We start from the raw sequence: 15,161 nt of genomic DNA, 5'->3' as shown, positions 1-15,161 counted from the left end.
ATTCCAATTAATCCTCGATTATTCAATTAATACAAATGAATGCATGATTTTTATGATGAGATTTGTGAAGAAGATAAGTATGATTAAACACTATATATTTTGTTTTTGTAAATTGAGGGTATAAGCTCTAGTTAGATCTTTTATGAACCGAATGTAGAAAAGAATTCACCTAAAATTTTGAACGAACTTCATTCTATTCCCTCCTTAATTACATTCCTCCCAACCAAACATAACATGTTTGATCTGATTTCATCCACAAATTCAAGAAACACATTGCCCCTATTTGGCATTTCATTAAAACTTCATGTTGTATACCAGTTCAGGAGACCCATTAGAAATAACCTACTGCAGCAGCAGTTAATAAGATTAAAGGGAAAGTTGCTAGAGTGAGCAACTCATTGAGAGTATAACAAAGAGAGGTCCATGTACAAAGCAGTTAAAACACTTCATCTTCATCACTTTGATCATATCTGTTCTTTGTACATAGTATAACTGTTCTTCCTACTGATTTACAATAACAATTTCATCTTGTTCAAGTTTATTCAGCAAGATTTGCATACTCTTTCTGCCCTCCAATAGTCCAATTATTATCAACAAGACGTTTATAACAAAACTGTACAGTAAAACATTTTGCTCCACTGATTCAACCAAGATATAAACTTTCTTGGTGCATGTGCAACTTGAACTCTTTTGTATGTTCTCTCTTTAAAAATGTAGATGATGGTGACTTTATTTTGCTCTAGTACCTGCCACAGATTTGAGTGTTTCTTCTCCTATATTATGGCGATGTATTTGGACCTTCTGGAGGGCTTCACCACTGATGCGCTCTGAGTTATACGAATTCTGAAGCTTCTGTAATACTTCTACCACCTCTTTTGCATCAGGTCTTGATTTAAGATCATACGAGAGGCATGCAAGTACGAGGCAAGAAGCTTGAAATGCTTCTTTGCGAGGATATTGACCTTCAATCTGCGGATCCATTACACGTGAAAACTTGCGTTTGCTGTGAAGGTGAGGCTTTGCCCAGGCAACAAGGTCCTGCTCTGCTTTTGGACGGTTTCGGTCATTCACTCTTCGTCCAGTCAAAATTTCTAGAAGCACAACTCCAAAGCTATAGACATCACTTTTCATTGTTATATGACCTTCACAAGAAGAGTTTGGCTTGTATTAGACATGCTAGGAAATTAGTATGCTAAAAAAAGAATGCATGCAGATTATACCAACAAAAGGAGCATGCACTATGTAATTTTATCAGTTCTCAAAAATCTCAAGGTGTAGGGAGTGCTTAACGAGATCATATTATATCTAACACGCTCCATAATGAAAAAATGTGCATGAGGATCCCCTCCTAGTCTCCTACTAGCCTTGCTTGGCTGGAGATACTGTAGTTAAATATGAAGTCTCATGTGATTTCTAATCCTATGGTATTGATAAAACCTAATGAGCTTTGTTAATGGTGCATGAGCAATATACTATCTTGAAGTGCTATAAACTTTCTCCAGGAAATTATCAAAATGTTATTATTATGTCGAACCGATTTTGACATTTGATTATGAGGAACACTAACCTGTAGCCAAATATTCCGGAGCTACATAACCATTCGTTCCCATAACTCTTGTAGACACATGGCTTCTTTCATTGTCTGGTCCATCTTTTGCCATCCCAAAATCAGAGAGTTTTGCCTCATAATTCTGTCAATCATTAATAAAGATTTTGTAAGGACAAAATAAGTATAAATGGGAAAACCTCTGACATTTAAACATAATTTTCTTTCTACGTACAGAATCAATCAATATATTGGATGTTTTGAAATCCCGATGAATCACATTTGCTTCAGGACTGTGAAGATATGCAAGCCCCTTGGCTGCACCAAGAGCAATACTCATACGAAGATTCCAAGTGAGCAATTGATTGTTCGCACTTCCTGTTTTATTTGAATCAAGTAGCTAGGTCAGAAATCAGTTAATCTATCTATACAAACACACAGTATGTTATAAAACTTCATAGTCAATTCCAAATCTGGAATCACATAAACAGATAAGGGCACTTGATTATAATAGGTACTGGTAAATTAGATATTAAAAATTGGTTATGCTGTAACCCTGGCATCATAATACTATCATCCCTCTGTTTAGTTTGAATCACTTTCATACCCTCATAAATATAACATACATAAAGTTTGCCAGAAGGGAATACTCGACTGAATTAGCACAATTAATATTGACAAACTCACTTCTGAATAGATGCAGGTCCAGGCTGCCATGAGCCATGAACTCATATACTAGAAACCGTCGCTCATCTTCTAAGCAGTACCCGATCAATTTCACAAGATTAGGATGACAAAGCGTACCCAGGCAACTGATTTCTGCCTGTTGTCAGAGAGGTTGCAGTGTTCTCAACTAGCTTAGTTAAACAATAAAAGGTTTGAAAATAGATACACTGTAAATATTAAAAAGCTAGTGCTTACCAACCACGCCTCGTAACCTTGATATCCTTCTATATTTAATTTCTTCACTGCAATAGCCAAGCCAGTACCCCATGTTTCAGCTGCAAATGTGTTCTCATCAATCCAACCCTTATAAACACAACCAAAACCTCCTTCCCCTAAAACACTGTCAGGACGGAAGTTCCTGGTAGCTATCCTTAGATCATTGTATGCGAAACTCTTCAAATTTGATGACTTTAAAACATCATCCTGGTTCCAAGGTGTTGGTACCATTGATGTTGGTATCACTGATGTTGGTACCATTGATGTCTTTGCATGTCTTTTAACTGAAATAGGGAAATATACTTTAAATCATGAATTATGAAGTACATGCTACAAATATTATGATGACAAGTAGGGGAACAATATAATTAATCTCACAATTTTTACATAGGAAAACAACACTAGCTACAACCTTTCTCACTGGGGAACTACTTCAGTCAGGGAATGAGATCTTCATTTTAAATCATTTACATAATTTCGAGTGTGTGACAAGATAATTCTAAAGATAGAGTAAATGATCTATCTATTACAATCAACACAAAATTGGTTATATAAAAATATACAAGAATGCAAGCACGACCAACAGACATACACACCATCTACTTCTATACCTATTATAAGCCAATTTATTTATTATCCATGGTACACTCAAATTCTCATGATTAAGATTATAGAGAGTTTCATATGGAAGATGGCCTTACTGGTTGATTGACAAAAACCAGTAATTTTTCCAGGTGCATACATATTGATGCTGAAGTTTAGGTTTACCTGAAAACACCCGAGCTGTAACTGAAAGAAGACCACCAATTCTTTTTGTCAGTGTTATCTTCTTTTTGCGATGTGAAACATTGGACAAATTTGCAATCCCTTCCCCTGCAAATTTATATGCAGTTGTACTTAAAGACTTGCCCTTCAAGTATTGAACAGTGTAAAACTTCTTTGGTACAATCTCAATTAATGAATGACGAGTAATCTTTACTTTTGCAGTGTCAATATATGTTATTAAGATAAGTTGTATGCACATATTGACATTTCAAGAGTTTAGTTTTACCTGACAACCCCTGAGCTGTACGTGAAAAAATACCACTGACCCTTTCTGAAAATGTCAATTTCTGCTTATTGCGATGCCCAGCACTTGGATCATTTACAGTCCCTATTCCTGTTAACGCATATCCTTTGTCATGGTCAGTATTTTTCACCTCGGGCACTGAACAATCTGCTTCTTCTTGAGGATAATCAATCGGCATTATCTCAAACAACGAATAATCTGCACTCTTTACTTGGCATCTCAATGCAGACTCAAGGCTCACAACAACCTCGGCGATAGTAGGACGGTGCTTGGGTTGATAATGTAAACACTTGACAGCAATGTCCACAAAAGTATTCAAGGAATCAGAGGATATCTCCCACTTGAGCCTGGGATCAATTATCTTGTCCAAGAATCCCTCTTGTAAGCAATGTTGTACCCATCCAGCTAAGTTCATTTGGTCTTCATTCCGACTCATATCCAATGCTGGTCTTCCACACAAAACCTCAAATAACACTACACCAAAGGCATAGACATCGGTTTTCCTGGTTAATCTATGAGTTGCGACATAATATGGGTCAAGATAACCAGGTGTGCCCTTGACGCGAGTACTTACATATGTACATGTCTGATTAGCTGGACCTATTTTGGACAATCCGAAGTCCGAAAGTTTAGCTGCAAAATTCTCATCCAGCAAAATGTTTGTACTCTTGACATCTCTGTGTATAACTCTGTTCTCAGTGCTTGTACCAGTGTGAAGGTAGTCTAGTCCATGTGCTGCTCCGATGCAAATCTTGAGGCGCTGAATCCATGTTAGAGACGGCAAACAACTGTCACCTTTTTTAACCTTTTTATGCAAGTGATCAGCAAGGGTTCCCCGAGACATATAATCATAAACTAGGATCATCTCCTCATAATCATCGCAATAACCAATAAGGGAGACTAAATGGCTGTGTTGAAACTTGGAAAGCATCTCAATTTCTGTTTGAAATTCCTTGCTTCCTTGCTTAGACAGTAACTTTAACCGCTTTATAGCAACAGTCCCCTGTTTATAGTCGATGATACCTTTATAAACCAGTCCAAACCCACCTCTCCCAATCACAAACTCTTCCTGGAAGTTATTTGTTGCCCATTGGATTTCTTTAAGGGTAAAACGCCGACATAATTGTCTTACAGACAAAGGTAAACGAATGGATTGCTTTGCTTCTTGGAACTTGGTTTCGTCCGCTTCTAGGAGTTTGGTTTGCGCTTCTTGGAGTTTGGTTTGCAGTTCCCGGAGTTTGGCTTCCTCGGCTTCTTGGAGTTTAGTTTCCACTTCTTGGAGTTTGGTTTGCAGTTCTTTGATTTTAGTTTCCTGCACTTCTTGGAGCTTGGTTTGCGCTTCATGGAGTTTGGTTTGCAGTTCTTGGAGTTTAGTTTGCTGTGCTTCTTCGAGCTTCCGGAGCTTATAAACCAAGATATTCAACAGAGTGATAAGGATTACCACCCCATTTGACCTGTCCGTCATCGAACTTATGTTAACAAAGAAAGATAATGCCAACTATGCTCTTATCAAATAAACCAGCAAGGTTACTTGATGTAGAGGATCTTACTAGTTTAATCTACAACAACCACCAAATTAAACAATAAGAAGATGAGAGGTACCAACTGATGAAGGTCATACTAAAGACATTTCTTGATAAATAATATAACTCTAGCTACTGGAAACGCGGTGTTGACCAGCACACTGCTTTTGGATATACAAGTAGGATTAAATTAACGCTTTTGCATGAACACAAGCTAAACACCAAGTTCTATACATTTATCTCATTTTGATTGACTCCTATTTCTTAATCATGGTGAACCGCCCTGCATATACAAAAACTACACCAATCAAAATGAGCTAAATATATAGAATTTAATGCTTAGCATGTGCGCATGGACACACACTAGACATCGAACCACATCGAACCCACCATTCCTATCCGCGTGGGCTATTAAAATTTTGTAGAGTTCTGTCTTCCTGCATTTTTTTTATGGAAGTCTTTTTCGCATAGCTGGATTTGTAGTAAACTACCCTACTAGGAACAATTGAAAGCGATTGGACATTTCAACTTATCGCATATACATGATTAGATTAGTATTCAGTTAACTAAATAAATTGCAAGTTCTTGAACTTGGTGCAAATGTTTGCAAATTAAGCCTTACATAACAAATGGGTTCACTGCCGTCATTGAATGGCTTGAATTTTAAAGGAGCCGAGTGAAAAAAACCCGGCTTGTCCCATGGGTTGTAGAAATTTATAACGGCTCCTGCGGGATATTTCGCAGAAACGATATTAATAATACTCATATGGGACTTCAGCTAGACACATAAACACTTTTACGAGAGAACAGAGAAGGGGGAAGAGACTAACATCCTGCTCCCGAGTTTTAAACAGGGAGGAAAGCAAGTGAGGAGGAAGTCTAACTTTCGCTCCAATCTGTGTTCTCGAGTTTTTCAGGATAAAAGCAAGTGAAAGTGAGTACAAATATAACATAATTTCACTAAAAGATTTGCACACTTGCTTTCGCTTGCATCCACTTGCTATCACTTACATCCACTTGCTTTCTCTCCTAAAAAACTCGGGTCGGGAGCAAGGCCTAGGCTCCATGGACAGTGACCATCTTTACATATATACATAGATACACGCCTAAACAGATACAATAAAGAACAAGAATGTACCTACGTTGTGAGACTTGGATTACTTCAAGATGATGATGAAGTTTAAAATCAATTAGGTTTGAAGATGATGCTGTAAAGAACTAAAGATGACTATTTCCCGGGCAGCTATTCTTCCCCCTTCTCTGTTACAGTAATATTTTTTCTCAAATTGACCGCCCGAGTAATTAAATAGGGCCGTTTGCGTAAATTTTAAAAAATTTTAAATTAAAGTGAATAGAAGTGAGAAATAATTAAAATATAAGTTATTAAATATCCGGAAAACAAGCAGAATTTCAAAAATAAAAGATAGCATTTTCATTTTTTAAAAGTGCTTCCGATTTTTTACGATAAAAAAATAAAAGTTGATTTTTTATTGAAAGAAGTCAGAAGCTGCCTTGTCACGATTTCTACAGCTCATCGGACTGCACTTTTTTGCCCGCGGCTCCTTTAAAAATCCAGTCCATCCATTTGTTTATCAGACGACTGTAAAATCATTTTATAAAACTTAAATCGCAAACATTTACACGGGTTCCAAACCATCAGTACATATGTCTTAACTAAAGCTGCAGATTCAATTAATTTTGTCGTAATCAATCACTCTTATCAATACAGATTTTCGGTCCTGAAAATCATAACCCTCACTTCCTCCTCAATTCCACACTGCATTGATTCGCCACAATACTGTTTACCCCTGTGACCGGACTAATATTGGACCTGACCCGATAACCCGACAAGAATTCGATCCGTAAAATACGAGTTCGAGTTTGAGTTTTTCGGATTCGGATTGACCTCAAATTAACCGAAAAAAAGATTATTTTCAAGTTAAATTCAGATTACTCGTAATTGACCCGAAAATAAAGACTTTTTAATGACAAAATCCAAAAATAAGGACTTTTTTTTGTCACACCCGAAAAAAAAGACTTATCTATGAAGAAAGAACATGAAATTTCACTTTTTTATTAAATTAAACTCAATTTTTTTGTCATATAACGAATATGAGATACTTTCTTAATTTGAAATATATGTATACTATTATAAAAATTAAATCCACTTAAAAATGTAATTTATTTTATCAATACCTGCTCCAAGCATACGTGTTCGTCGTTGTTAATCCCAATTTCTTAGATTTTTTTTGGCCGCTGGAGAATCATTCGGTTAAATGTTCAACTTCTTGGTTGGTGTAATGCTTCGACCCCCTGTACCGAAGGTTCGTAATTTGTTTTCCAAGTTTATTATTTGTGTTCTTTCCGGATTACCCTTATCGTGTTTGTCATAAATGCTCATAAAATGTTTGAATTTGGTCCTTTCCTTTCCGATATTAGTTGCAGTAGCAGTACTGGTAAATATGGTCTTGTTGTTGGTTGGTACTCTCTAAGTCTCTTATATAAACTTGCAGTAAATGGTCCAAATCTCGGCTTATCTCATCAAGAAATATCCGCGACAGGGTTGAAAATTGATTCGGACTATCGCTATCCAGTATCTTGGTTTGGATTTGGCTCGAAAATATTATACATGTCATTTTGTAAACTATCCAAATTGACGGAAAAAATAAGCTCAAATAATATATGATCCCAAATTTCAGAGATACCCTGACCAGATTCATATCTGGATTCGATCAAATACCTGGTGTCAGGATTATATAATAAAATATTAGCCCATTACATTTACTATATTCAGCCGGTCATATTAAACTCAGTGGCCAATGAGTATTTGTTTTCTGACTGACTTGCACAATATTTTCATTTACTTATTTCCCTAATTTTTGCAAAGCAAATAAGTATACAAAACTGTAAGTGTACTTTACAATATTACTAATTAACCAGATCCAGATGTGCCACCCTGGAACTTACTTTGAAATTGGAAATTCACATAAGGATTGCGATACATTTGTTATTTTGGATCTTAAGTGACACGTTATAAATAGGATGTGGTAGATATGTTGTAACAATGTATAGAATATTGCTTACTTTAGACTTAGGACACCAGTGACAGTTGACTGGTGTGGTCTTTTAAATTTCTGAGAAACTTCTGCGTTGTGATTTTCCATCAGCCCATCCTACATTATGCTCTGGGGTCACCGTTGAATCTTCTTTCATGTGCTTCACTAAATAAAATTTCATCTTTTAAAATATTTTAGTTTTAATTCCTCCTTTGCTCTTGTTGTTGACTTGGCTTTTGTAGTTGTCTTGTAGTCATCAAATGAGCTTGCTGATGTTCTTTTGAACATTCCTTCTTTTTATTGCTTCTATTAAGTAGATTATTGTTAGTTTCTCTTAGATTTCGTTTCTGTTTATATAAGTTACTCTAAGACATCTGGTCCAATGACAGACAACTCAAGTAGCGTGGTGATTCTCATAACTCTACTGAATATCTTGGTTTATAAGCTCCAGAAACTCAAAGAAGCACAGCAAACCGATCGCTTGCCTTTGTCTGTACGACAGTTATGTCGTCGTTTTTCACTTCAAGAGATCCAGTTGGCAACAGACAACTTTCAACAGGAACTGGTGATCGGAAAAGGCGGGTTTGGAATGGTTTACAAAGGGATCATAGACCTTGGACAGAGGATTGTTGCTATAAAGCGGTTGAAATCCACGTCTACGCAAGGAAGAAAGGAATTTCAGACAGAGATTGAAATGCTTTCACAGTTTCGACACAGCCATTTAGTCCCTCTCATTGGTTATTGTGACGAGAGTGAGGAAATGATCCTAGTTTATGAATATATGCCTTCTGGAAACCTTGCTGATCATCTGCATAAACGGGTAAACAAAGGCGATATGTCTTTACCTCCTTTATCATGGGTGCAGCGCCTCAAGATTTGTGTTGGTGCTGCACATGGACTTGATTACCTTCACACTGGCACAAGCATTAAGAGTAGAGTTATACACAGAGATGTCAAGACTACAAACATTCTGCTGGATGAGAATTTGGAAGCTAGAATTTCAGACTTTGGACTGTCCAAAACAGGTCCAGCAAATCAGACATGTACACATGTGAGCACCCGTGTCAAAGGCACTCCGGGTTATCTTGATCCATATTATATCTCAACTCACAGATTGACCAGGAAATCTGATGTCTATGCATTTGGTGTCGTCTTATTGGAGGTCTTGTGTGGAAGACGAGCAGTGGATAGAAGCCTGGATGATGAGCAAATTAATATAGTTGGATGGGCACAGCACTGCTTCAAAGAGGGACTCCTTGACCAGATAACTGATCCGAATATCAAGGGGGTCATTTCCTCTGACGCCTTACATGTGTATATGGACACTGCTATCAAGTGTTTGTATTATCAACCCAAGCACCGTCCTACAATGGCTGAGGTTGTGGTTGGTCTAGAATCTGCATTGACATTGCAAAGAAAGAGTACACAATATCCTTTAGTCGAGATGATGCCTATTCATTGTACTGAAATTGTAGATTGTTCAATACCTGAGGCTAAAGATAATAATCACAGCCAAGAATGTGAGATTATGCCTATTCATTGTACTGAAATTGTAGATTGTTCGATACCTGAGGCTAAAGATAATAATCACAGCCAAGAATGTGAACATACGGGGGAAGGAATTATAAACGTTTCTAATGGTTGGCATCACAAAAAGCAGTCTTCTGTTGGGATGACTTTCAGAAAAAGGATAAGTGGCCTTCTTTCAGTTAAAGCTTGGGCTTTCTCAGGTAAACCTAATCTGTTCATGTATGTACACAAAGTCACCTGGAAGAAGCAATAGTTGTAGTTTAAATCATTTACCTGTGAAGCTATCTTCCAATTAGAGTCTTTATTAATGTCTTAACTATGAAAAATCATAGAATTCTGATCATGAACTGAAACGAACTGGCTTTTTCTATTTGTCAAATATGATGGTGTATGCGCATATTTGTATTATGCCATTGACAGATTTCCTAAAATTAACACGTTGAGGGTAAAAAATATGATCTTTTTGCATTATAATTATATTACGGAATTTTAAATCAGAAACCACTTTCTTTTTGTTCTCATGCAAGAGATTCCAAGTTAAGACTGCAGTCTGCAAAAACAGTACTTTTAGCATTTACTAAAATTTTAATTAAGATTCAGTGATGTGTACTGTTTTTTTGCTAATTGTTATGCTGATCTGTCAGTTAAGAGTAAGAAATTGAAGGCCGACAATCGTGCAAGCTTCTTACCGGTAACTCCATTGGTCAGACAAGAACCTTTGGACCAGGAAAAGGTTCTGCACTCATCAAACTTGAAGAGCTTTACATTCAATGATCTTAGTGTGGCTACTAGAAATTTCCATCCTGACAGTGTGGTAAAGCAAGATGCTTATGGTGTTGTTTTTATGGGCTGGGTTGATGCGAATACATTTGCTGCTGCAAAGTGGGGCACTGGACAGTTTATTGCTGTAAAGAGATTGGTACATGAAGGTCGCGGCGATTGGTTGGTTAGTATCAAGAATTTCTGAAATCTTTACCGGTTACGTTTAGTTTTGTTTAACAAATTTTGGATTAGTTTTAAATTTGATTTCTTTTGTTCAAATTTCAAGTAAACTTGCCTAATTAACTGTCTGCCACCTCTTTTAAGTACAGGCAGAAATCAATTATCTGGGGAATCTTTGTCATCCTAATGTTGTGAGATTGATTGGGTACTGCCTGGAAGAGGAAAATCGATTTCTAGTATACGATTATCTGCAGCAAACCAGCTTAAAAGATCATCTAATCAAGAGTGAGTTCTCAATCTTGTTAGCTATAATCCCATTATTTTCTATACATTTTTGTTTTCCAAAACTCCAATTTGGATCTCCTGACAAAAAAAAAAAAAAAGAAACAAACTCCAATTTGGATCTATTTAGCAAACTCAAGTTATACTAACTCTGCTGCCATGATCGTCCATGTTTATTTTTTGTTAGAATTTAGGTTGTAATCTGTTCCAACTCTTCTGTATACTTTCCTCTTACGTTTTTTAAGATGTTTCATCCAATTTTTTATGTTTCAAATTTAAGTAAAAATTAATAATATAAAAATCAACTACCACCATTATTCTTCCAATATACTTTAATTTATACATTAAATATCTATAGTCCAACCACTATCCTCATTTTTCTTACTTTTCACTCTTACTTTACATATTTTCTTAACTTATGTGCCCAACCAAATATAAACATTTGTAGGGGACAAAGGGAATATATATTAATCCATATTTGCCTGGATCCAACTGAATTGAGATTTAGCTGCTTATTTTGTTGAAAAGGGATTCTAGGATGTTTGGCTTAACTTAAAAACAATATTTATTATTTATAAATGAGAAGTTAAGTACATGTAAGAAGTAAATTTTATATGTGTGGATAATTTTTTGGCGTTTACAACTTATTGGGTATAAAAATCATTAATATAATAATAAAATATTATAATTATAAATTATCTTTTAAAGTGATCCTGTACATATGTGTAAAGTCAAATTTCAAAAATAAAAATACTCCTTCCGTTATAAGCTAGAATTCCCTCCGTCCCATTTAATTCTATACATTCACTATTTGACATGCAATTTAATGCTTTTATAGAATATAGTTCTATAACTTATTTTAAAATTTTGTTTTTCTGAATAAAAATTTAATAGTTAAATTTTTATTCAGAAAAAATATATTTAGAAATAAGTTATAGTACTATACTTTAGAGAAGCACCGAGTCCTTGTTGCAGCCCATGCTACTAGGTCAGCTGCTTTATTTTTCGTGCCAACGATTCCGCTCCCTTGCGCATACAACTCAGGGGATGGAGGGAGTATTATTAATTGGGAGTTATTTGGCTTTTGACGCATATAGTACTGCCAATGCTGCAAAGGCTAAGCATCACCTTTTATGGGAATCCTTTGATGAGTAGTTAATCTTAAACTACAAAACTATGATGCCATTTGGATACATAAGTACATCTGTACATTCCGACAGTTCAAATTTGCTGCTTTTTGGTAGGATCATTCCGAGCTGTTGATGCCTAATTTCTTTTTTTAATATTTCGATGAACATGCTACCTTTCTCAAATATAATTTAGTAAAATTGTTATTGCTCAATACACCATGATAATTGACAGACTTGGCGTTTGGAACAGTGAAAGGAGGACGGCTATTAGATTGGCCAACACGCTACAACATCATAGATGGTATAGCTAGAGGAATTCTCTATCTTCACCGGGATTCAAAACCAACAGTCATGCATAGAAATCTTAATGCTAGTAACATACTACTTGACCATGAGATGAATCCAAGAATTTCATACTTTGGAGGGGCTAAGATTTTGGGGGAAAGTGAAAGTGAAATGAGCACGATGCGCGTAGTTGGCACATAGTAATTACGTAAACCGAATTTTCTAACTCACTCCTACCACTATTATGACTTGGCTAACAATTTCTATTGGGTTTCATGCAGCGGCTACATGTCTCCCGAGTATTTAATTCATGGGAAATTTTCGGTCAAATCTGATGTTTATAGTTTTGGGGTATTAGTTCTGGAGATAGTAAGTGGAAGAGAAAATACAAGTTTCAGACAATTAGATCCCGACTTCCTTGCTGGTCATGTAAGTGTCCAGATTTTGTCAAGAATATATTCAATTTGTATAAACTCATTGTTCCAAAATCTGTGATCATACTTGTAATATTGACATGTAGGCATGGGGACTCTATCTCAAAGAAAGATGTTTGGAACTGTTTGATGAGGCAACCATAGGATCATGTAATCAGTCTGAACTGTCTCGAGCAATTCAAGTTGGATTATTGTGTGTGCAAGAATATCCAAAAGACAGACCAAGCATGGCCATGGTAATTTCGATGCTGAGTGGTGGTATTGAACTGCCTCAGCCAAAACGGCCGGCCTATTTTAGGGAAGAACTCGATTCCCAAATATCTTCACCATCGATCCATAAATATTCTGAAATATCTTCACCAACAACCAGTTTATTAACTCCTAGATAGCATGCAACAGCCTTATGTCCTAATCATTCTGTTGGGAAGTGATACGTCCTCTGTTCGTTGTGGGTGTCACTGTTTCCAGGCAGTTTCCGGCTTACCTGAGGCCTTCAAAACAACATCGTACGGGATGTATCCTGTGAAGCGTCTCGTGCTTGGTAATTAGGTTTATACAAACGGGAGTTGATATCAGGATGTCGGTTGTATGGTCTGTTTTGTGCGTGTAGCGTTCTTTGTCTTGATTTTTCCCCATCCCCGCTAAATTGTGAGGATGCTAGTATTTATAGTGTGGCCGCACGCACTGTAGCTACAGTGACAAGCGACCCTTACTTATCAGGGACATGCTTTGTCAGTTGCCTCCTTTCATACCATGTTTTTGCACTTCACGATATTGAAGTTCTCTTTTGGGTGTTGGCCCTCTGGGGCACAGTTAGTAACATAAAGGCCCTGTTTGCCACGATCTATTAAAATGGCCCTGGGTGTCACCCCAAAACGCGTCTTCAGCAGGCGTTTCGGGTAAAACGTCACTTCGCTTCACGTTCTGCAGAGCTAGAGACACAAAACGGGACTTCGTCCCACGTTTTGCTATGTTTCTTTATTGGGCTTGCTTTTTAATGGGCTTTAGCAAAACTTACGTTTAACACATTCATATGTAATAATGTAATAAATGAAAAACGCTATTTTATGTAGCGTTTATTTCAACCCTAAAATTTTTTTAAGTATAAATTAATTATTTTAAAACCCAAATATGAACCATCTATTAATGACTGTTAATTTACTTTCTAATTATTATTTTATTAAACCGGTTCCTCGGCCCTAAAGCCTCGAATTAATACCCTCAATCCTAAACCCTAACCGTTAGCCAATTTAATATACAGTACGAATTAATCATTCTACAACCCAAAGCTAAACCCTAAATGTTAACGATTGTAAATAAATTTATTCCGCCGGTTTCTCGGCTTTAGGGCCTTCGGCCCTGCAGCCTCGCATTAATTAGGGTTTAGGCTCGAGCGAGTAGGGCCTAACGGCCCTACACCCTCAATCCTAAACCCTAACCGTCGGCCAATTTAATATACAGTACGAATTAATTATTCTACAACCCAAACCTAAACCCTAAATGTTAACGATTGTAAATTTATTTATTCCGCCGGTTTCTCGGCTTTGGGGCCTTCGGCCCTGCAGCCTCGCATTAATTAGGGTTTAGGCTCGAGGGAGTAGGGTCTAAAGGCCCTAAACCCTCGATCCTAAACCCTAATCGTCAGTCAATTTAATTTAAAGTATAAATTAATCATTCTAAAACCCAAAAATGAACCCTAAAATATTAAAAATTATTAATTTCAAGTTTTTATTATAAACAACAATTTTATTTCAAGTATAAATAAATTATTTTAAAATCCAAAAGTGAATCCTAAAATATTTAAAAACTATTAAAACTATTAATTCTAAAATATATGTAAAATATAAAAACATATATTATAAACGTGACTGTAGGTGACGTTTTGTCCGAATAACAAATAAAAAAGTAAAAAAAAAAAAAAAAAAAAAAAGTACAAAACGTGGGTGCGTCTGGCGTTTTAAGGGGAGTTAGGAAACGCAGGTTAAAGTTGGGTTTTCGAGTGACAGACCGGGGCCATATTTTTATACTGTGCCAGTTGGGTCATTATGTGTCACAAAGGTGACACTCAAGGCCTTTTCTCTTCTGTTTTTGTTCTTATATTGTGCTTTGTAAGTTGATGCACGGGCTGTTTGTTTTCAAGAAGCAAAAGCTGGTTCCGATTTTTGCTTTTTTAATCTGTTTATGTAAATAAGTGGATACACTTTTAAGAATTTGAGAAGGCTAACTTCTCTTTTAGAGCTTCTACTTCTTTTCCAGACAGTTTATTAACTTATTTACTTCTCACTTCTAATCCATTTCTTTATCTTAAAAAAGAAATCATTTTTTTAAATTTACTCAAACGACCTTACTGCACTTTGTTTTTGTTATCCAGGCACTTTTTGTTCCCACTTCCCAGGCTGGGCTGTAGACGTAGTAATGTTTT

At 36.3% G+C, this 15,161-nt stretch overlaps 2 protein-coding genes across 4 annotated transcripts; one reads left to right on the top strand and one right to left on the bottom strand.

Moving 5' to 3' along the window:
• Positions 1-424: 424 nt before the first annotated feature.
• Positions 425-5,235, bottom strand: LOC108201811 (lysM domain receptor-like kinase 3). Its single transcript, XM_017370106.2, has 7 exons — positions 3,540-5,235; positions 3,257-3,361; positions 2,468-2,772; positions 2,234-2,369; positions 1,782-1,924; positions 1,568-1,691; positions 425-1,142 (listed from the first exon to the last, which is right to left on the bottom strand). The coding sequence occupies exons 1-7, from the start codon at positions 5,020-5,022 to the stop codon at positions 730-732; spliced, it is 2,709 nt and encodes a 902-aa protein (XP_017225595.1). The 5' UTR covers positions 5,023-5,235; the 3' UTR covers positions 425-729.
• A 3,011-nt stretch (positions 5,236-8,246) lies between these two features.
• LOC108201812 (uncharacterized) lies at positions 8,247-13,477 on the top strand. Of its 3 annotated transcripts, none has more exons than XM_017370107.2 (6): positions 8,247-9,866; positions 10,311-10,612; positions 10,758-10,893; positions 12,253-12,505; positions 12,587-12,734; positions 12,826-13,477. In XM_017370107.2, exons 1-6 carry the CDS (start codon positions 8,519-8,521, stop codon positions 13,126-13,128), a joined length of 2,490 nt encoding a protein of 829 aa, XP_017225596.1. In that variant the 5' UTR covers positions 8,247-8,518; the 3' UTR covers positions 13,129-13,477. The 3 variants fall into 3 exon arrangements, with proteins under 3 accessions (XP_017225596.1, XP_017225597.1, XP_063940355.1); XM_017370108.2 differs by having other exon boundaries at positions 8,249-9,866; positions 12,271-12,505; XM_064084285.1 differs by having other exon boundaries at positions 8,250-9,866; positions 12,277-12,505.
• The last annotated feature ends 1,684 nt before the right edge of the window (positions 13,478-15,161 follow it).

The sequence above is a fragment of the Daucus carota genome, chromosome 9, assembly GCF_001625215.2.
Source record: "Daucus carota subsp. sativus chromosome 9, DH1 v3.0, whole genome shotgun sequence".
NCBI classification, from domain to species: Eukaryota; Viridiplantae; Streptophyta; class Magnoliopsida; order Apiales; family Apiaceae; genus Daucus; species Daucus carota.
The sequence above is the reverse complement of the archived record's forward strand: the minus strand, read 5'-3'. Positions and strand labels throughout refer to the sequence as shown.

Bases quoted from the DNA above. Each gene is read 5' to 3' on its own strand.
- LOC108201811 (XM_017370106.2), bottom strand. From the start codon at position 5,022: ATGACGGACAGGTCAAATGGGGTGGTAATCCTTATCACTCTGTTGAAT. The intron at 1,925-2,233 runs GTGAGTTTGTCA...CAAATAAAACAG, and splicing joins GGACCTGCATCTATTCAGAA to GAAGTGCGAACAATCAATTG. The intron at 1,692-1,781 runs GTACGTAGAAAG...AATGATTGACAG, and splicing joins CCAATATATTGATTGATTCT to AATTATGAGGCAAAACTCTC.
- LOC108201812 (XM_017370107.2), top strand. From the start codon at position 8,519: ATGACAGACAACTCAAGTAGCGTGGTGATTCTCATAACTCTACTGAAT. The intron at 10,894-12,252 runs GTGAGTTCTCAA...GATAATTGACAG, and splicing joins AAAAGATCATCTAATCAAGA to ACTTGGCGTTTGGAACAGTG. The intron at 12,506-12,586 runs GTAATTACGTAA...GGTTTCATGCAG, and splicing joins ATGCGCGTAGTTGGCACATA to CGGCTACATGTCTCCCGAGT.